Genomic DNA, 24,079 nt, shown 5'->3' with positions numbered 1-24,079 from the left:
AAAAAGGGTTCAATGGCAATTGTGTAAAGAGGACCGGAGAGTGCTCAGCCTTGTTTAATACCTCTGCTGTATGGTGCAGTTATGGTAAGCCTGTTGTTTATTTTCATGCAAAACTGTGCCGTGGCATACAACATTTTAATAGAGTGAATGATGCCTGAGCCAAAGCCAAATGCTTTAAAGCAGTTGAAGAGGTAAAGGTGTTCAACGCGGTCGAAAGCTTTTTCTTGGTCTAGTGTTACAAGACCCATTGTTTCACTGTTGTTGTTCGCTATGCTTATGAGATCCTTTATGAGGTGTAAGTTTTCGTGGATAGATCTTCCAGGGATGGAATAGCTCTGATGCCTATTTATTATTTCGCTCAGAGCGGGTTTAAGTTTGTTGGCAATGGCTTTGGATATAATTTTGCAGTCGGTGTTTGTGATAGAGATGGGTCTCCAGTTTCCTAGTTTCGTCGCGTCTCCTTTCTTTGGAATGAGTTTAATAACTGATGTTGTCATATTGAGTGGAAAGCCATTGGTATTCGCTTCGACAAAAACTCTGTAGAGGATAGGTCGAAGCTGTTCCCAGAAGGACTGATAAATTTCAGTGGTGAGCCCATCTATGCCAGGAGATTTATCTTTAGGTAAGGAGGTGCAGGCAGTTTTCAGATCGTGTAACGTGATGGGGAATTCTGTGTTACTCCTTGTTGTTGGTGAGAGTCTTTTCACATCGGAGAGAACTATATTCGTGGCCTCCATAGATGTTGGGTTGGCTTGGTACAAATTTTTGTAGTACTGCAAGGTATATAAGAGGATTTCGTCATGATTTTCTATGATGTTTCCATTATCTGTTTTAATAGCAGATATAGTGGTGCACTCATGTTGGCGTTTTTATAGTGAGAAGAAATACTTTGTGGGGGCATCTGCGAAGTTAATAAGTTAATATATTTTTGGGTGAATACCCTAACTTTGGATTTAAAAAGTGACCATCACTCGGAAATTGATTGTGAAGTAGGTATATCTCTGATGAGAGTTTCGATATAGATTTTAGAGGGTCTGAGATATTCTGTATCCTTTAGTAGGCTGTTGTTAAATATCCAGTATGCTCCTCCTTTTTATCTGGTGTGTCTAGGAATGCAAATGTTAAGAAGGATGGAATCATGGTCTGATGCATGAGATGGATGGTAATTGACTCTCCTGATGTAGGGTATTGTGTGCATCGATGTGTAGTATCTGTCGAGCCGTGCCTGGTATAGGACACTCGTAGGACCACCTTTGGCTCTCCAGGAGAACACTTTCTCATGTGGGTGCAAGTGTCTGAAGGTGTCAGTCAGCTCGAAGTCATTTATTACATCCTGGAGAAGCTGAGCTAGTGAGTGTCGATGTTCTTTACGTTGCTGTCTGTCCATTGTAGGATCCAGAGTGCAGTTGAAATCCCCTGCCAGAATTATGTGGTCATTGACCTTGCTGAGGTGGTTTCGCACAAACTCTAGTACCTGCACTGCAAGATGGTCATTTTGTGGGATGTATATGTTAATGATATATATTTTCTTTGCTGTCTGAGTTGTAATGAGTGCATATATTGCACACCCAGGAAAGGTATCGATTATTTCTACTTTTAGAGCGCTGTTTTGGTGAATTCCAATGCTGACTCCAGATCCATGAAGTTGTATGGCAGGACAATGGTGCATGGTATAAGGCCAGTTCTTCCAGTGTTGATATGAAGCTTTGCTGTTGCAATGGAAGTTTGTTTCCTGCAGCATAGCTATTTCTAGCCGGTGGGCAAGGATATGCTGCAGGACCAGCCTGTTTTGCAGTGGTGTGGCACATCCTCTAACGTTTAGTGAGAGAAGGTTTATATAGGTGCTCATTATTTTATGGTTTAGTTTTATTTGGTGCGGTAATCCTCACTTCCTTTACGGATAGTTACGCTGCCGCTGGGATTCAAGCCGGTTTATCAGGTAGTACATCCTTTTCCTGAGATTGGTGGTTTTTCTCCCTCTTTTTCCTGCCAGAATAGTTCTTAATTCTTCCAGCTGGGTGATAAGGCCACTGATGTCAGTGGTGTAGTCATAGGCTGTCAACAGTTTTTGTGAAGAGCCTCGAACTTTTTTAAGAAAGCTCTGAAGCTGCTCACTTGTAAGTGGGCCTTCAGTGTGAGGAAGACCTGCATGTCCAGTTTCCTCTTCATCATCTGAGGACTCAAGAAGCTCGATCTCTTTATCCCCCTCTCCAGGGTGTTTGGAGGGTTCCAGAATGCTTGGAGGCAAAGGTTCCCTGCTGCAGCTGCACTGGTTTGTCTTGGGCTTTTTTCCGTTTTTGTTTCTTGCTCCTCTTCGTTATTTTTATCTTTATCAGAGTTAGTTAGTTGTCTGTGTTCCGTTTCCTTTTCTCTAGGATTGCTTTTAATCGATGTTGGTGGAGGTTCTTCCCAAAGTTGGGTTTCGTTAGTGCTACCACTTGATTTTGTCTCCTCGGTACTCGACTGAGAGCTGTTTTCTTGAGATCTTTGTTGTTTGTTAGGGATGCTCTGTTTTTTGGGGTTGGCTGCTTGCTGCTTCTGGTTCTCTGATCCGCTAGGGTTGGTAGTATTGTTAACCGGTTTCTCATTTCTGGGTATATACGGGCATAACTTCCTTACATGGCCTTCTTCGTGGCAGTAAAAGCACTGAGCAGCAACAGTAATGTAAAAGTTGTAGGGTACTCCGCCTATTTCTGTGTTGATTATTTTGGGTATGGAGCCAATTGTAGTGTCGCCAAAGTGCATTAGAGCCTGTTTTCTAAAGCTCTTGATGTGAGCGAATTCAGGCCTAGTTGTAGAGGCACGTTGCGTTCGGATTTTACCTGTCACCGCGCCGTATTTTGATAGTAATCCGCGAAGTATTTGATGGCTTATTTCCGGTGGGACATTTGACACTGTTACTTTTGTGGTAGCAAGTGCGATTGGTGAGACATTCACGTGGCATGCTTCGATGTCTATTCCCTTTTCAATTAATGTCTCAGACCAAGATGCGTTGTTAAAGTACATTTGTACGGTTCTGGCAACTCTTGAAATGTGAGTTATATTTTTCGGAGGAACATGTTCAGCTACTGCGTCTAGATACTTATCCAGTGGGGTATTTTCGATTGCGAAAATTACAATTCCGTTGTCTCGGGAAACGCGGTTGGCTAGGTGAACGTTTGTATGCGTGGTGGTCGTTGTTGCAGTAGTATTAATTCGCGCGGAGGTATTAGCTACAATATTGGCATAAGAGACAGAGAATATTGACCTTTGTCCATTGTTGTCCGGGGGGGGGGGGGCTGAGACTGATGTCTTTTCCTTCTCTGGAGCTGTCGCTGGCGTCTTTTCCTTGATCGGAATTCTGTGACCTTTGACCGATTCCTGCTGAGCTCGGGCGTGGACCGGCTGCTGGTGGTGGTGATATGCTGTGGTTTATACTGGCCATTGCTTCGGGCGAATAAGGGGAAACGCAAGCTATCACAATTTCCCGGTACTCGAAGGCATACTGTTGTAACAATAAGCACACAAACAATGAAGATTTTAAAATTTAAAATAACTTTTCCTAGCTTCACAAATTTAGAAAACTAAATTTTTAACACGATAGATTAGGTGCTTACGATTATGTAGGTATAAATCTTGAAGTTGATTGACGTATTCGACCGCACAAAATACAACTTTAGGCAAGAGCGACCTTGGACACGTCTGCACACTTCAGCATCATATATATTGACACACACATATATATAGGCACACGCACATAGACACACACACACACACACACACACATATATATATATATATATTGACACACACACACATATATATAGGCACACGCACACAGATTAGATAGATATAGATATATAGATATATATATATATTGATATGTCCGTGCGGTTAGCCTAGTGGCTTTGCGCTTCACAACCATATGCCTGGGGAAGGAGTGTCCTAGGTTCGATTCCCGTCCACGACGTGAGGAGCTTAAGGATCTTCCTCAGCCATAGCCAAGTTAGCCGGTCTTGGGCGTGGGTCGCAGGGTTTTTCTGCCAGTTTATCTGAGGTTTTTCATTCTGCAAGCAGGCAAACCGGCCCCGTGAACACACAGGTTACAGTCATAAATACTTACGGCAAGGAAGGCAACGGGAAACCACCTTGCTCATAATCATCTCTCCCTAGAATGGTAGCATATAGCTACCCTCCTGCGGCCGTATGGCAGATGGGAACCAGAAGAAGATATATTGATACATATATAATGACTAATGGGTATTTCACTTAACACAAAACCTCTTTGAAATATTTTCATGAACATGTTTTTAATTCCATTGCAAAACCACCTTATAAACTTATATATTAAAAACATAGACCTTAAAAAATTACTTTCTAGATTTCAGATAAACGTTACTCATCATAACGTGTTTTTGCAATTTCAGCACTATGCGATGGTTTCACTAACGCAATTTACCAAACATCACCCCTCAAAATCAGACATTAAAAAAAATACTTTCTAGATTTCAGGAAAATGTTACTCATCATAATGTAATTTTGCAATTGCGACACTACATGATCCTTTCACTAACACAACTTTACTAAATAACCACTCAATATCTTTTCCCAGTCAATAACAATATATACAGGGTGTTCGGGATAAATTTGACATATTTATAATTAATTATATTTTTCCGTAAGTTACATGTATTAACACACACTTCTCTTCATTTAAAAGTTTGGACCCTTCTTCATTCATATACAAGATGTCAGAAAGGATGGATAGCTGGAATCCACCTGAATCATGGAAGAGAATAACTTGTATCATGATGATTCGTGCCCGCCATCAAAATAAGGATATTACGACTGCTGCCCAATGCTCCCTGAATACAGTAAAAACAATCAGGCATGAACTAGAGACTTGCAATGGTGACTACGAGGATGTAGCAAGAAGAAAGATCCCTAGCAGACGATCTGATTGCGTTCGTACAGCAGAATTCCTCGCAAATCTGCAGGAACAGGTGTTGAAGAACCCTGGCATTGGAATTCGGGCTTTGTTCGTGGAGTTGCTAACTGTAGTCAAGCCCTGGATAACAAGGGTAGCCAATGGTAGGCCGTATGTATGGCAGCAGGATTCGGCCCCTTGCCACACCTCTGGGAAAAGTCAAAAATGGTTGTCTGAAAATTTCTACGACTTCACCAGTCCAAATGTTTGGCCTCCAAACTCCCCAGACCTTAACCCCATGGATTATTTTGTATGGGGCGAAGTTGAAAAAGACACCAATCGCACTTCCAGTAATACAAAAGCCCAGTTAATGGATAAAATTAAAACAGTTTTTGCGGCCCTTCCCAGGGAGACTGTAGCATCAGCTTGTTCGAGGTTCCGAAGCAGAATTGAAGCTGTGATCGATGCTAATGGTGGTTATTTTGAGTAAATCTTGTTGATAGTATTGTAATTAACTCTGCCTGTAATGTTTTTTTGTCAATTCATTAAATTTAATAGATACAAAGAAGATTTTCTTTTTCCTTACGAAACTGTCAAATTTATCCCGAACACCCTGTATATATATATATATATATATATATATATATATATATAATGACTTATGGGATTTCACTTAACACAAAATAGATTGAAAATCATGAACATGATTTTTAATTTTCCATTGCAAAAACCACCTTTTAATTTTATAGACAAAATTCGCTAATATAGTCACTAAAAAAATTCAACTAATGTTAAAATTTCAAATGACATTGCCATAAAAATGACATGAAATTAACTTACGTTTTCTCCAGAAAAACTCATTTTGGAACTACAAACTTCTGAATGCATACAGATATTCCAAATATTAGAACGGCATAGGGAAGCACCGAGCCAATTAGTCTATTTATAAAAATCAGAACCATTGGAAAACCAATAACGACAACATGTGACATTGAATAACTTAGTTCTCATTGATCACACGAGGTCAAATTGCAAACCTTTGCTACCCAACAGTATTGTAATCAATTCCTGTATCACCTCATAAACAATTAGTCACAACAGAAATCATGAGTAATGTACAACCCTGGGAAAAAATTTTACCTTTGAAGAAACCGCAATACATCCATGAAAGAAAGTGAATCGAATAACTTAGTTCTCATCATCAAATGAGGTCAAATTGCAAACCTTTTCTACAGAACACTAGTGTAAACATCTAGTCATATCAGAAATCATGAGTAATGCACAACCCTGGGAAAATTTTACCTTTGAAGAAACCGCGATACATCTATGAAATAATCACTATGAAAGTGATTATTTATTACAAATGTCTAACTAATGTTCCCAAGCTCTGAACGAGGTCTGACCGGATATGAGTCACTCAGTTATCTACAAACAAGTCTAATGAAAATTAACAGTGAAGGAAATTAATTCACAAACAGTTTATTTATTTATTTTACTCAGTTATTCTGGTTATAATATATAGTTAACTGAATTTTAAAACTGAAATAGAAATATTTTGGCATCATCTTTTTAAGAAAAAGGAGAGATTTGAAATAGAAATAATTAATCATTTCAAAAAAAGAACCATACCAAAAAAAATCCGCATTGAGAGATGGAAAATTATTGATCGCTGGCAGATATTTTAGTCAGGAAAAGACAGTCCGAGGTTACACTCACTACCTTGGGAATAAAAACATAGTATGACCAAATGCTAAGGAATTAACAGTCTACCAAACAGACAGAAAATCTAAGGAACAAAAGTCAAATAGATTTTCAGGTTATTACAGAAATTTCGTTCATTTCAAGATTGGGTTTTTGTGTGTTGTGGTGTGGATAAAAATTCAACTATTTTGGAATATCTATTTGCATTAAGAAAAATCATTCTGGAAAGACTGTAAGTAAATTTATATTATCATCACAATTTCTAGACTACATACAAAAAAGTTATTGTAAGCTTTTAAGTCTCCGTTTATTTTTATTTTATTTTTTAAAATACCATTTGGTTTTTTCTCTTCATGTAAACTAAAAAAAATTACCGTAACATTTGTAAACAAAATGACGTTAATTCGAAAAAGAGCTTGTCATTTGCCAATAATCTTTCAGTGATGCTCCACCTGAAAGTCATACCTACGAAGCAAAAAAAAGTGTATGTTTCAGGGATACCAGCATATAATTAAATTATTCAGAAAGGCTTAATCACTACCACCATCATGACTCTTCTATAAGAATTCCCAACCTTTAACAGGAAAGAAATACTCAAAATGTATTGGAAAATTAGTACAGCCATCTATAGACAACCAAAGACAAAACATGACAACAATGGCAGATGTGTATAATACTGGGAAAATTCCAAGATATCTTATCTCAAAAACATCACCCACAATTCCATAGGCAAAACAAAACACCATGTGATATCACAGAGAGACATATGTTCCCCAGAAATTTCCAAACACGTAACGTCATGATTCTTATCTCTAAATTATACCCACAATGCATTATGCAAACCCAACACACCACGTGATGTCATTGCCAGAAGGGGGGTAGCGAAATTCCAAACATTCCAAACTGTATAATAACACACATTCCTGTCACGATTCCTTATTTTATCTTGATCTTGATCTGGTTAAAAGTGTCCCACCAATCACGACATGATTCCTTATCAACTAATATATCTCCCTTTTCTTTTCAAAATGATAATGTCACTTATTTACAACTAACAAATGACGTCACTTATCTACATCTGATAACAACAAACATTCACGTCATGATTCCTATCTTATCTTGATCTTGATTTGGTTACCAGTGCCTCACCAATCACAACAGGAATCCTTATCTCTACCATCACCCATAATTCCATATGCGAACCAAAACACAAGAACTGAAGCCATTGGCACAAATGCCCCCAGAGAGATTCCAAACATTCCTAACTCATCACGGCACACACAATGACGTCATCAAATGAACAACCAATCATGTCACGATTTCTTATCTTATCTTGATCTTGCTTGTCACTAGTGGCTCCCATACTACTTACCATGGAATAAAGAGTATTTTGATTTAACCCACCTAGGACGGAAGTTTTCATTTTAAATGATTGTTGCTGTCACATAGGTATGCTAGGAAGGATGAGGAGTGATAGATAGCCACTCCATAATGCAATTAACATACAAGAGTCCTTCATTTGAAAACCCTATTTTGAATCCTGTCTATGAGTTGAAGATCGTTTATCAGATGTTTTCAATCTTGGATTTCCAGTTCAAGATTAGTAAAATAAACCAAACAAAACTATTCGAAGCTTACTGTGCATTTTGACTAGTTGAGAAAAAGTCAATAAACACCCTCATCCTCAAGGCGCATCATGCTAGTCTGGAAAAATTGGAAGAATATGATATGCCCATTCAGTGCAACCAAGTAGTAGTGTAGTCACTTCTGACCAGATCAAGATCAAGATAAGATAAGGAATCATGACATGATTGGTTGATAAGAAGATGAAGTCATTATGTGTGTGAACACATGAGTTTGGAATGTTAGGAATTTCCCTTTGGGCAAATGTGTCAACGGCTTCAGTTCTTGTGTTTAACTTCATGTATGGAATTATGGGTGATGGAAGAGATGAGGATTCGTGACGTGATTGGTGGTGCACTTCTGATCAGATCAAGATCAAGATAAGATAAGGAATCGTGTTGTGGGTGTGTGTTGTTTTCAGATGTAGATAAGTGACATCAAGTGTTATTTGTAAATAAGTGATATTATGGTTTTGAATGGAAAAGGGAGATATATTAGTGGATAAGAATTCGTGTCATGATTGGTGGGAGACTTCTGACAAGATCAAGATCAAGATAAGATAAGGAATCGTGACATGAATATTTGTTGTTTTCAGATGAAGGAAAGTGATGTAATTTGATAGTTGTAAATAAGTGGCATATTTGTTAATTGTAAATAAGTGACGTTATTATTTTGAATGGAAAAGGAAGATATTAGTGGATAAGCATTCATGTCATGATTGGTGGGATACTATGGACCAAATAGGGGTAGGGCGAAAGGGGAAGCAATGTCAGTGTTCTGGATGTGTGTTCTTATGAGTTGTAGATATTTAATGGTTTGCATATGGTATTATGTGTGATGGATAGTAATAAGATAAAGTTTTGAAATGTTTGGAATTTAACTGGGGGCCCTCATCTGTCATGGACATCAGGTGGTGTGTTTGGTTTGCTTATAAAATTGTGTGTGATGTTTAGAGATAAGGAATCATTACGTTTTGTGTTTGGAGATTTCTGGGGAACATATATCACTCTGTGTTATCATATGATGTTTTGGTTTGCCTATGGAATTGTGGGGAATGTTTTTGTGAAAAGATATCTTGGAATTTTCCCAGGGTGATACACATCTGTCATTGTCATCATGTTTTGTCTTTGGTTGTCTATAGATGACTACTAATTTTCTAATACATTTTGGGGTATTTCTTTCCTGTTAAACGGTGGGAATTCTTAGAGTAGAGTCATGATGGCAGCAGTGATTAGGCTTTTCTGAATAATTGAATTATATGGTGGTGTCACTCAAACACACACTTTTTAATATTTTTTGTACATATCTCATACATATTTTATTCTATATTCATATTCTAAAGACTATGGGAATTCTTAGAGTATAGTAGAGTCTAGTGACGAGAGCATTTAGGCTTTTCGGAATAATTTAATTACATGCTGGTGTCCCTCAAACACACACTTTTTTTACATTTTATTCTATATCCATATTCTAAAGATTATGGGAATTCTTAGAGTAAAATAGAGTCTAGTTGTGCCAGCATTTAGGCTTTTCTGAATAATTTAATTATATGGTGTCTCCTCCCTGAAACACACACTTTTTTTTCCATAGGTCATACATATTATATTCTATATTCATATTCTAAAGACTATGGGATTTCTTTGTAGAAATTCTAATGATAATTTAAATTACTTACAGTCCTTCCAGAATGGCTCTTTGGAATATCTTTTTTGCAATATTCAATAGAATATTGCAAAAATGATATTCCAAAATAGTTGAATTTTATATCCACAGCACAGCACAACACAAACGCTTACACAGAACAATATTTCTGTAAATAACCAGAATGGTGCTTACTTATAATTCATGTGATTTTTCTCCATGTGACATTTCAAAACAAGTTGAATTATGGTTTTTCAGAGTTCAATTATGCAAAACTCATTTCCATTAGTCCCTATTGACTGTTGTCCTCTCAGCCCGTCATTTATTTCAAAGTAGGGATATTTATATATATATATATATTTTTTTAACACAATTACTTGTTAGATATTCTTTCCAATAGAAATATATAATTATCTATTCTTATTTCAAATGAAAATTAGTTCAGAAAGAAAGAAAGAAAGAAAGGAGAGAAAAATTTTACCCTCAAATAAATATTTATCATCACAGCAAACAAGAAATTCATCAGCTTTTTCAGTTTTGAAATTCATGCAAACATCATTTGGTGTCATTTAAATGAAGAATGTGTATGGCTATTAACTTCGTTAATGTTTTTTTTCTCTCTTCCAATGACTAGTATTGAAAGTTTATTTTTCACTTGGTCAGACTATAATAAATTTAGTTTAATCCTTTACCCAAGTGTGAGCAAACAAATTTTGTACCTGAAAGTATCTTCAGGACTGGGGTAGGTGGTACAACACCGGGCAGCTTGTTGCAAAGGTGGAGCAAGCTAACATCACTCCTATCTCAGTATCTCCCATAATGCAAAACCCATCTCCTTGCAGATATGCATAACATTATGCATTAAGGGAAGGGCCACTACCCAGACTAGTTTCAACCTTTATTGAGGTCTCTTCAGTGGGAGCCTGGTATCTCCACATCTGGGTCTGGATGAAAAATTGCTTTTTCGAGTAGATGATGTTCGAGGAACTGTTTCTCGATTATTTTTTTTTCTTTCGATAGTTGCCTTTTGGTAAATTACCGTTTTTTAAATTGTCTTTCGATAAATTGTTTTCGGTGAACCTTCTCAACACACTCCGTAACGATGATGAATGACGTCATTGTAAAATAATCTACAGTTTAAAACTGCTTCCCATACTCGTAGATTCTAATAGAATTTGATCGAAGCTATATGAATAAAATATATGCACAAATTATAAAAATAAATGATGAAATTCTTCAATCAAGATGTAGTTCAATGTATTCCAGATGAAGCCTTGGATTCTTTTAACACTTTCATTGCCAAGCAGAAAATTGGAATTTCGTGTGGTGGCCAAATTTTTTTTATTTTTTTATTTAGTTAGCGACGTCAACGCGATAACGCGTTATCGGCCGTTTGGTGAGAACTCGAATCGCCCGATATCGCGTGATTGGCAATGAACGTGTTAAAACACTGAAAATAACTTACTAAAGTAGCGTGTTACGATATTTTACAACGAATCGTTCAGACTCGAATGTCGTTCTTCAAAAAGATGAAACAATACTGCAGCTCGTCATATTGAAGAATTAAACGGCTTCCTTTTGACATTCTACTGTCGAAGACTCTGTTTATGTTGTTGTTCTTTCTTCCAGTTTCTTAAAGAACGGTTCAGCTATCATTAGAAAGGATCCAGTTATGCATACTGCACCAAGAGTGTAATAAAGTCCGTTGTAACTTAGTAGTTTATCCCGGAAAACTCCTAGAAGAAGAAAATAATTAAATCATTAGGGAATGCGTAGAAAATATTTATTTATGAATATTTGAATGAGAAACTACTAAAGTAAGAAGAATAATTGGTAACAAATGATCAGCCAGACGCTTCTTTGTGTCTTCTAGCTTCACCAAAATACAACTGCTTGAGATCTCCGTGCGATCCTCTTCACTCTATCTGTTATATTATTATTATTATTATTATTATTATTATTATTATTATTATTATTATTAACGGTCGCACGGAGATATCACTGCTCCAGTTTTTTATAGTTTTAAAGTGCTCCCAAGTAACCCTACTTATCACGCCTAAGATAGTGATATAAAATTCAACGAGATCGGCTAAGAAGAAACCAAATTTTGAAGTGTTGAAAAGGGAACAGAGAGGACCGTGGTCAACAACCAGCGAAGAACAAAGGACGTCTCCATCTTTATAATCACGCCTCACTGCCTAAGGGAAGAAAGTTGAGTCATGAAGTGTATCAAATGCCTGGAGGAGTTATCGTCCAACGGAAATAATATAACTTGTACGAAATGCAGTAGGATTCTACACTTAAAATGTGCCGGCTTTTCCGAAACAACTGGGTAACATAAATATGAACCCGATGTAACACGTGAGGAAGGCAGCCACCTACGATGCAGCCGATTATACCGGAGGCAAAATCAAATGACGAACTGAACAGACAAAAAAACGCAGGTGAGTCCCATAATTTAAACTCTTTAAGTATACTAATAGAAAACAGTCTAGTGACTATAAAAGCCAGCTTAGTAGATCTTGTGCAAGAACTCTTTAAGAAACAGAACGAACAAATAACAAAAAAACTAGCGAATATGAAGATTTGGTAAAACATAATAATTTAGAAGTTATAGAAGTGTTGCAAACGGTAAAAGACATTAAAATGAGCATTAACTCACCAAAAGACAGGCAACACAATTTGATGAAAGAGACATACGAACTCCGTCAAGAACTTCATTCTCTAAAACTACAATACGAACGTTTAAATCAGCAACAACATAAAAAAGATCTTGTCATAAAGGGTTTTCCTGAAACTGCACCTACAGAAAACCTCAGAGACGTGGTTTTAAAATTAGGCCATGTAATTAATATCCCCCTACAGCTTAACGACATTCAGACCGTAAATCGGATTCCTAGGAAGAGCAAAAACCAAGGCTTCCCACGACCTGCACCAGTCATAATTCGTCTTAAGAGCAAGTCCACAAGAGACAATCTCATAAAAGCCAGCAGGCAGAAAAAACCAGTTGTCAAGGACTTGAACGCACAGCAAGACAATACACCAATCTTCCTATCCGAATATTTAACACCATTCAACCAGAATCTGTTGTACCAAATAAGAAAAGTAAAAATGGAAAAAATTACCAATTTTTGTGGACCAGAGATGCCAATATATTCATAAGGAAGTCACAAACTTCAAAGCCGATACAAATTAAAAGCACAGAAGACATAGAAAGGCTGCCACTGTGAAGAAAAAAGCCTCCTAAATAGTTCAAAAAGAAGCCCACAATAAAAAAAAAGAACGTGAACCATTAAGACAGATGCAATAACACAGGATATATCGGCAATTTCACCTTGATCTGACCTTTGAGATCATTCATTTGATGTCCCAAAGATCTGCCTACTTCCAACACAGCAACCAAATCAATAACAAATATATGTATATATAACCAGTATCACCCTCAGATAAGCTAATTACAAAGCTTCGAGGGTGCAGTTGAGTTACATCCCAGTAGCAGTATTTATCTAACATTATTCACTTAACACTCTGTAATGAATTCTAGTAGTAAACAGAAAATGTGATAGTAATACTTCAGTTATATATTTAAGTTTAAAATTATATATTTAATTTATAATTTAAATTTAAAAAAATTATTATTATGTAAACTGCAACATAAGTAATATTGTTTAACTTGTGAGTCATTAATAATAAACACGATTACTATGATTATTATTAATAATGGTAATAATACACACTTTTTACTCTTGTGCCAATGAAAAATTCTGCAAATGATAATGATATTAAGAGTAATTATAATTCTTACTGAACCATTTTGCAAGAAAAAGATGCATTGTTGCCTAAATATTAGTACATTCATGTAATTATTTGAGAGATAATAAACTATATTAAAAAAAAAATTATTATTATTATTATTATTATTATTATTATTATTATTATTATTACGGGAACCGCCAAGGAGTCATTAGACTCATCGAGGAAGGCCCTAAATATCATATCAAGAACAGTATTCGGCATTCGCACAGTATCTATCATACTTAATAATGTGAGCAAGTTACTGAGGCATGATCTACCCCTCACAAAACCAAAATGCTCTCACCCCATTCAAAATCCTATTTCTATCTATTTATCCCTATATTTTTCTCTTGACTAATTTCTTCAATACCTTGACAACGATTTCTGATATGTTGATCGGTAGGATATTTGCAACAGCAGTCTTGGAGCTTCCTTTATGCAATGGAAATATTTTCCCCTCTTTCCACCCCCAAGCCACTAACCCGGAGCCGAGACGTAAACAATATGGTCAAGGGCAATGACAATTCCTTTGCCACTTCACGTAAAACTCGAGCTAGTATAATATCTAATGCCACAAATGTATTCACATTAAGGTTCTGTAATATACTACTCACCTCCATTTCTTTCACCTAAATTCCAGTAAACGCCACTGGTGCCTTCATTCTGGCAATATCACCGCCTGAATGATATACTCTAGCAATGTAATTGCTTAGGAATTCTACTATTTCGAAAGGTTCAGTTAGCTCCCTACCATCGGCCTTCTTTAAAATCATTCTGCGGTATGCCATTTTTCTTTTACTTACAGCATATGGAATGAACTATTTGAGATTCTCTTTAGCTTGCGTTGCTAATTTCTTTTCATAATCTGCTTTTGCTTTTCTTATCACACTAGTTACCTTCCTGGCGTGTGCTTTGTACTGTTCATGTGCCTTCAGGTCACATTTCTCGTTAAATTACCTCCACAATTGTTTTATATTTGCAGCTCAATCTTATGGTGCAGTTTCTCCTAAGCTTGTCATATATACCAGCCCGGTAATTCCACATATACCCTGTCTTAATTTAAAATTCCACACATTTAGCCACCTCCCAGGTGGAGACTTTAAGATCATTTTCACCAATTGGTGACGATGTGGTCATATTCGTTATGTCAAATTCTCAGATGCAGTTACAAGTTCGAGCACTCTCGAACCAAGGCTTCGTAAAGAGATAAAGAGGAACAATAGCCTGTTTGTCTCTGCTCGTCAAGCTGATTTAGCCACTTTAGCCACTTTTGTAAAATATATTTCTTTACACGCTGTCTCAGGTAGTTATCCCTTAGTAACTGCATAAAATACATTTCCAACTCTCATATGTTCTCCCATCCAATCAATGTAACCATTGTTGAAATCCCCCATAATAATTATTTGCGCTCACTTATTTAGTCTATTTGCTTATGCATACTACTCCATCATCTTTTTTTTTTCATCCCCTGGTCTATAGCAGAACCCAACTGTATGTTTTGTTCTGCTAGCCTCAATTTCACACCAGATAGCCTCAAATTTTCACTGTCCTGCTATATCATCTTCTGTTAGCTATGTCACACTAATGCCAATAACCTGTGGTCAGGAAGAGCTAACCAGTGTCAAAACGTCCATCATCCAATTTCATATATTAATGACCTTTTCTCCCTGATCAACAGCATAATCCTATCCACTGTTAGGATTATTATTATTATTAATCTATGATGCCAGGATAACCTAGTCGCTTGAATGATATCAAAACACAGCTTTGCCTCCTTGTAGCACTTTTACAAACGTGCTTAACGGTTGTGTAATATAAGCTTACAAGTTTAAATTATCTGAATCAAATCGATCGCTCGCTTAATCGACGTACAAATCTAATCCTAAAAGTACTCTGTTAGTTAGTGGAGAGATAAATTTAATTTGTGTTATTGATTAAATTTGTGCAAGGCTTTCGTGCATCTGACTCTCGGTGAAAATAAATTCAGCAGCTTTTAATACTGTGTCCTGCTACTTACCTCAAAATAAGTGACAGGAAGCAACTGTTTCTAGTGCTACTTTATTTCTGCATCATACTATTGAGACTTTTATAAAACTTTCCAGTTACAATCAGTTGGTGTTAGTTTTATAAGCTTCCTAACTGCTCTTTTTGGTGTGAGTTTCTTCTTATATTTCATTGGCTGATAAGGTTGCCTTCCCTTTTCGGATGATTTTGTCATCCCATGGACGAAGAGCCCATTAATAATGACACCACTTTTTTTTTTTTTAGTACTTCTCCGTGTGCACTGATATAAAACCTAGACTAGAGTTATCCTAGAAAAAAGCACCCTCCTTCTCAATAACAGAGAGTGAATAACTAGGGAACCATTTGGCTAACAGAAAAAGAAATCACAGAAAAAGTAACTGTGCTGGCGCCTATACACGTTTTTATAGCGGATTCAATAATCGCACTCTAAATAGTCTTTTTCAGGTGGTTTACCATTACAAATTCCAAAAACGATGCAACAAGGGCACACAAGGCCGCTCTACGGTAAACATCCTAAGCGATATTCTTCTTTATTATTCTAACAAAAACAGTGTATCGGAACACACCTGAAGGTCCAATATGTAATGTTTCTCTACAGTGTTCCACTGTAAAGTAAAGTAAACAAAATATTGTTCTTGCTATTACGCATAAAGACATAAAAGGAAGGATGAGATTTTAAGGAGGTTTCTGTGAGATTAAGAAGTTCAACGATTTTTTTCTTTTGAACAAAACTAAGTATAAAATGTACTTACCTATGAGGTAGGGAACGATGATAGCTGCGCATCCAACAAAAAAGCGACCAAGGCCATTTGAAAGAACAAATATTTCTTTTCTCATATATTCTTGCAGAAGGGCTGGATACAAATGAACACAACTACCTTCAACTATTCCGCATCCTACGACCACGACTAGCAAAGAAATGTATGAACTTGTTAACGGCATACAAATCAGAAATATTCCCTCCGCCACCATACCTAGAATCACGAAGTTCTTGTTGCTAATGCATCCTGTATCAGTCACCCATCCAAGGCTAATTCTGCCCACGATGCAAGCAACACACGAAAAGAGAATGAGGTGAGTGGCGAAATCAACAGACAATCTTCTGTCCATGGCGAAGTCCACCATAACCGTATAATAACTGTTGATAACAAAGTAGAAGCTGGCTTGAGCTAGTGCAATCATGAGGAACAATGGCGATACGAATAGAGTGGTCGTTATGCGCAGTGTGCTGATTAGAGAAATGAAGAACTTCTTAAACAGGTCGTTCTTTATTTCAGACTTCTTTTCTATCTCCGTTTCTTTAGATTTATGTGAATCTTGAATCGAAGGAACTGCAAGTACCACGCCAGGCAAAACCTTAGTGAGTTGATGTTGCACTTGTGTTTCGCGACCAGAAATAAGGAAATGGTCACCTACTTCTACCTCATGATTGTCTTCATGATGCCATGGGGTTGGTTTTTCACTGACAGCAAATGGAACAGGAGGAATAATCATACTTGCAGGAATGGTATTCATGAGAAGCCCTCCAAGAATGACGAAAGTTCCCTCAATTCCGTATGTGTCAAGGATTTTCTCAGTAGCGGTTGGGAGAACGAGACCTCCTACAGGCATACCAACGTATACTATACCAAGGATGGTAGATTTTAATGAAGAAAAGTGTTCGCAGACGATGATATTGACTGCAGGCATTAATAATCCTATGCCAAAACCTGAAAACAAATAACTGAACTTATATTTACATTGTATTACACTGAAAAACGTAGTATAGTTTTAAAATGTTTTATTGACAGATAATACTAATTATATACAAGGACAGCTACTGTTTAAATGCAGAAAGAAAGAAAGAAAGAAAGTAAAAACAGAGCATAAATTATCCAACACATTTGCATATTGTCGAGAACATTATCAATTTTGAAAAACTGACCTGCTTGTTTTCCAACTTTTCTTGACTTCACTAAACCTGACCGTTAGTGAAAATTTTCAAACCATCCTTAAGAACCTCTTTTGTTATTTGCAATTACAGCGGAAGAAAATAAAACTATGATGTTAATGTAACATATTCATTAAAGAAATATCTGCTAACGCGTTTTATTCCTGATATGGAGTAGGAGAGGTCGTTTTACTCTAACTTTTGGAGACTGTGGGGCAGTCAGACTCGACACAGCTACTTGCTCTCCAGCTAAAAGGCTACGAGTTCGAATCCCGCCAAGCCCATGAATGTTTGTGATTGTCCTACTATCCAGTTACTATATGTACCGCTGTGACCTGTGTCCTGGCGCAGTATGACCTTCAATGTCTTTGCGCCATAAAAATCAAATAAAAAATAAAGACAGGCAAATTACATCCCACATAACAAAAATAGTTCCTGTAGAAAAGACGCAGTTGTTTGTTATACTATTCTAATGAATTCTGAAGAAAAATTATCACAAATTAGAGCAAGTCCACTTCGGTGCTTATTGAATGAAATCAACCATAAATGTCTGGTTGATATCATTCAAATTATAGGATAATATGGGAAAATTATAGGTAACTTGATTGAAACTTTTGTTATTTAAGTGTGCAATATGCAATGAAAAGATTACACTTTCCATTGCCTTGTGTGAATCAATTTGAACTGATGATTTAAGCATAAAATGTTTCTTCTGTAAATAGAATAAAAATGAAGTCATCGTTTTCTCCATTCTTGACAAGAAACAGAACATTATATTATAATATTAAATTATTCTAAACGTAAAAAAATAATAAATAAAAGTAAATGAAATAAAAGAAAGTCAGAGAGAGAAATGTAAACGTTTCGACTTTTTTTTTTCAAAATTTTATACTTATATCAAAAAGTAAAGTTAAAAATTATCAGATAGTATTACCTCTTATATTAAACAATATCTATTCATTAAAATATTGAAATGATCTTGTATTTTTTTCAGATATGGATCCTAAACAACTGTTTTATTGTATTTATCTGAATATTATCCTTGCCTTAATTTCTATTATGCCTAGAAGGCATTGCCACCCACAACACACACACACACACACACACACACACACACACACACACACACACACACACACACACACACACACACACACACACACACACACACACACACACACACACACACACACACACACACGCCACTCCCGTACGTTATACACATTATACATTTTATGTATCTTACCTAAAATAACTCCATACAGTAATATTAGCCATTGAATATCATTTGCAAATACACACAACGTCAATCCAGTTATGGCAAATATGCTTCCTGTAATTGCTATTTTACGCGTTCCAAAATGGTGTATCATCATTCCGGAAGGGAGACCTAAAAGAAAACAGAATAGTGATTAGGAATAAATAAAGGCTTAAATTTCTTTAAGAATTCACCAATATATTGAGAGTTATGAAGTAATAACATTATAAATTCTACATTATCTTAGTCCAGGGATCGGGAACCGACGACCCTGGAGCCGCATGCAGTTCTTGGCTGAACAAAGTGCTGCTCTTTTATAGTGCCGCAACTAGGGCGTGGCGAAAGAGGCGCCCTCCAAGATCATAGAAAATTTCTATCCACATAATATTACTCAGCTTTTCCGCCATTGTCTCAGATGAAACTATTTTAAAGTAAATAATATAATATATGAACAACTTGATGGCTTGGCCATGGACAGTCCCTTGTCACCTCCTTGCGCGGATCTGTTCATGAAAAAACTAGAAGCTGGCATCCTCTCCAAACTAAATCCGAAGCCATTAGTCTGGTGGAGATACGTAGATGATGTCTTCATTATTTGGAAAGACACAGAAAATGCCTTACATGAGTTCCTTAAACAATAAATTCTTTCCACCAAAAAATCAAGTTCACGTTAGAGCTGAAAAATAACAATCAATTACCTTTTCTAGATACACTAATAAAAAATAAGAGAATGGACAAATCAAGGTCACGATCTATCGGAAACCTACAGACACTGGACGTTATCAGCACTTCCAGTCTTCTCATCATCATGCACAAAAACTTAGCATTATACATATGCTTAAAAATAGAGCAACAAATATTATCTCAGAAAAAAAAAGATCTCCTTGATGAACTCTCTCTCATATCTCAAACTCTAGTTAGCAATGGCTATCCAAAAATATAATCCAAAAGATTTTCCATAGAAACAACCCACAGCAACAACCTCCGGTCACGCAGTATACATCGTCCATTGTCATACCTTATGCCGGCTCAGTTTCAACAAAAATAGCCAAACTCATGAGGTATTTCAACATCAGGGTTGCCTTCAAATCTGATAAAACTACACGACACATGTTAAGATCTCCTAAGGACAGTATTACCTTCTAGAAGTACGCAGATGCATGTATATAACATCCCATGTTCCTGTGGACTGAATTATATAGGCCAAACATCAAGAAGCCTAGAAATCCGAAAAAAAGAACATATAGGGGATGTCAACAACGACACAACAGATACCTCAGGATTAGCCCATCATTTCTCGATTTTCAACCGCTCTATCGATTGGGATAACAGCTCCATGTCTTACATTGAAGACGATTTCAGATGCAGAAACTTTAAAGAAGCTGCAGTGGTACCCTGGACAGGAGATAATCTAAAGAGAAATCAAGGCATGATACTGAAAGACATTTGGAAAAGCTCAATAAATTCATTAAGCCTAGCAGAATTTAAATTCGCGGAAAACTATAAAACGCGATCAATAAACAATGACTAAGACTCCACTCTCCATGTTCTTGATGTTACCATTTTTCAATTTTAATTAATTTAACAGTTGTTTCTATATTCTTCTTTTTTCACCAGTGAACGTTAGTGTACCTATTTCTTGTCCTGGAGACAAACCAGACAGAATTAGCTGGCGAAACTTGTCGACAACTATATATTTATGAATAATTCTGGTCCACTAATAAATCCAAAAGGAAAATATTTCATATTCTTTTTGTTTACTTATTACATATAAACAATATCATCAAGGCTATTAATATTGGTGAAATGATCAAGATTTAAGATTATTTAGGATAACGTTGCAATACAATGATAATGCAGTAAGTTAAGTAAAAAACAAATAATAACCGATTTCATACTGCGGTGTGAGGTTTTTCCTCGATGAAACTATGTATTCTTCGTCCCGAAAATTACAAACCCACCAGACGAACACACACTGAAACATAATACAATGTTCTGATAGCCGTATGTGCTTCGCTTGTAATTCCAGTCAACCAATCAAACAGTAAAATTGGGAATACGAAGACTAGAATGATTTTAAAAAATAGTACAATATATAAATATAAAATATGAGCCATGATTAATCTTAATAAATGATTAAGCCTAATTAAATTTCTTAATAAAGAAATATAACTGAAGTTAATACAGTATGTATTGATTGTACTGACTTTAATAAGAATGCTATATGTCATGCGTTTTCATGGACAATGTATGTTATATTTCATGTTATATTTCACTTAATTTATAACATATGTTATGTATTATGTACGTTCATTAGAATGCATGTTATATATCATCTGATTTCATTCACAATGCAAGTTTACATCCGTTTTGAATGCATAATAATAAAAGTAGGAACTTTTATTATTATTATGATTCCCAGCTAAGAGAAGGATGAAGTGGGAGTCATTATGCGATACTGCTGAAGAGGAAAACAACAATAGGAAAACAATAGATATCAAATTTCGACGGACCTTCTTCCAACCAAACGGAATCGTCGATACCGACTGAGCTCTGATGCAGTGAGAAGTTTAACATATCGGGATTTAATTACTCGAAGCGAACGGAATAAAATATTAGTGGAGTATATATTTGAAGAATTAAGAAGAAGATTGTAATGGCAGTCATAGTTCATTTTAGAGCATTGTTCACACTGTGTGAAAAGGCGCTCTTCATGTGTGTGTGTTGGGGGTGGGGGTTAGTGGGTGGATGGATGTGTTTCAGTTTTAAGTAGAAAAATTGCATATAATTTTATTAATTTCTAGGTCTCAAATTTCCAGGAAGAGAGAATTTGGATATTTCGAGTTTTTTTTTTCTTTTTTCAAAATTATGCAACCTTTTGTAGAGATCGCTAATCTTTAATCAAGGGAGAGTGCAAAAAAACTGACGTTGTCAGGGTGGGAAGTAGCAGAATGGTCTCATGTACAGAGTATGACTTGGGTGATCTAAAAGTGTTTGGAATATCGCGGAACAGATTCGAGGGTAGGAAGAGTAATAATATGTACGAGGTTAATAGAAAAATAAAATCAGCGATTAATAAATTTTTCTATACATGAATTACATGAGAATCAGTGAAATTAAAGAGCTTTTTAGTCCTAAAGGATAAATATATTTGCAAAAGATAGGGACGAAGAAACGGAATAGAGAAGAGCTACTATGGTAGTAAACGAATCGTGCCTATTCAAAATAGACAACCGAGAGGAATGCAATATTGGTTGCTTTTAGAATCTATAGTGAGAGAGGTAGAAGTAGGAAGGATAGAATCTTTAGTGGGATGTTGACTTAGGAATAAAAAAAACTGATTTTAATCTTTCGTTAGAGAACATTTATTTCATGACACTATTACCACTTCGTTTAACTTCGAAACATGCTAAAATGACCATCCTAATTTTGCATCCCCTTTAAATCCAGGAAAACAAAACTTTCAGCAAGGTGTATGTTGTTTTAAAAATGATTCAATTACAAATCCTTACATAGAATATTGTTCTCTCCATTATTCAGAAATGTTCTCAACAATATTAGCACATTCTAAGCATTGCTGCTATATTAAATATTACGGAGAAACCATAAAATAAAATAAAACTGAAAAGACTTACCCGTGAATTGGAACATGGCAGTATAAAGGCTAAATGGCCAAACAGCAGATTCCCTGTCCAGGTCAAACTTTCTCATAGTAGCCACAAACAAAACACTACCACATTTCTGTAATCCAAAAGAGAAGAAAATAATGAAAAAACAAGCTATTATTAACATTTTGCTTGACGCATCCATTTTCTGACTCTTATGGCGAGCTCCTTTCGATGGCATTTTGAAATGGAAAATTATCCGCTTTATTTGCGTATGCTGTATATTAGTACCGTCTTAGGACAAAAGTTCTAAATTAGTGTTTAAATAAAAATGTTTGAATATTTAAACATGTTTAAATCTAGAGAGATCAGTATACCTGATAAAAGTCCTTGATCTTTTGCCATCGTTTGATATGTGACGTAATTATTGTGCAGTGATAAGGTTGTTTTATGGATATTGATATTGCCCGACATCTCTGCTACAGAGCACGGCAAGAGATAACACACGTCTCACGACATAATTCTTGAAATGTGATAATCTTCGCCCTGTTTATGAAAATGTACCCGTTTGATAAGAAGCAGATAAGAATATATTTATATCTTATGAGTGAGCTGTAATCCTAACTTAATATCCAGACGTTCTGAGCAACCTCAGCGAAACCTCAGAGTCATTTTAAACACTAGTTTTGGATATTAGTGCAAAGAACGAAAACGTTAAATTACAAAAATCAATAGAACGTGTAATAATATACAGAATCATTAATTGAAAACTGTTTCAATCTCTAGAACACCAATTTATTCCAAACTGTAAAAGAAAGAACAAAAAAAATCTCAAAAGAAGCTTTTTCTTATTGGTTTGCTATTAGGGAAAAAAAAACAGGAATAACCACGCAAGTGCGAATATTGAAGTTGCTGTTATAAAATGATTGTAAACAAAACATGAAAATAGATACAGTCAGCATGTAGACGTTTCAAATTCCATTACTAGTTCTGGTTATCGTGTAGAAAGTAAACAAAGCTAGTTGGCAGCGTTTCTTTCAGAAAACCTTTACAAAAATCACGTGATACTTATTCATTTTCTCTCACTAACTTCGCATAAGTGGAACAAATAAAATTAATTATTCTGCTATTACCAACGTTTCTTAGTAATATATTCAGCATTTTCAAGGTTATGCGCAAATCTATATAAAGCATAACTAGCAGTGATCGTTTCAGCGAAACTCTATATCATACATTGAGCCAATGAAGCTATGCAAAAGGCTAACCAAAGCGACAGACTCTCTTAAATGGTGCATTGATATAGTTCACTGCAGGTCGGAAAAAATTGCAAGATTATGACTTATCACCTGAAGAAACTCACACTGCAGTTATATAAAATAGTATCACCTGAGCACACTATTGCACAAACATTTGCAAAGAAACAGGGTGAATCTTAGAGAAAGCAGAGAGGCTTTCTATTCTTTGTTTTCGAATCACTGGAGATCGAATACGCAGAGATTCCATTAATCATGTGTTTGTCGTAGGGTTAAAATCTTCACTATTTTTTCATCTTTAAAAAGAAATTTGTAGTGAGCTGTTTATTTTAAAACTTAAAT

General features: G+C 35.9%; 1 protein-coding gene across 1 annotated transcript; it reads right to left on the bottom strand.

Annotated features, from left to right (window-relative positions):
- Positions 1 to 11,476: 11,476 nt before the first annotated feature.
- Positions 11,477 to 22,889, bottom strand: LOC150109993 (monocarboxylate transporter 9-like). The gene is made up of 4 exons (XM_090400637.1): positions 22,862 to 22,889; positions 18,868 to 19,011; positions 16,444 to 17,400; positions 11,477 to 11,607 (listed from the first exon to the last, which is right to left on the bottom strand). The coding sequence occupies exons 1-4, from the start codon at positions 22,887 to 22,889 to the stop codon at positions 11,477 to 11,479; spliced, it is 1,260 nt and encodes a 419-aa protein (XP_090256763.1).
- Between the last annotated feature and the right edge of the window lie 1,190 nt (positions 22,890 to 24,079).

Source organism: Typopeltis vanoorti, chromosome 1, assembly GCF_054136105.1.
Source record: "Typopeltis vanoorti isolate ZY-2024b chromosome 1, IOZ_Tvanoo_1.0, whole genome shotgun sequence".
NCBI classification, from domain to species: Eukaryota; Metazoa; Arthropoda; class Arachnida; order Uropygi; family Thelyphonidae; genus Typopeltis; species Typopeltis vanoorti.
The sequence above is the reverse complement of the archived record's forward strand: the minus strand, read 5'-3'. Positions and strand labels throughout refer to the sequence as shown.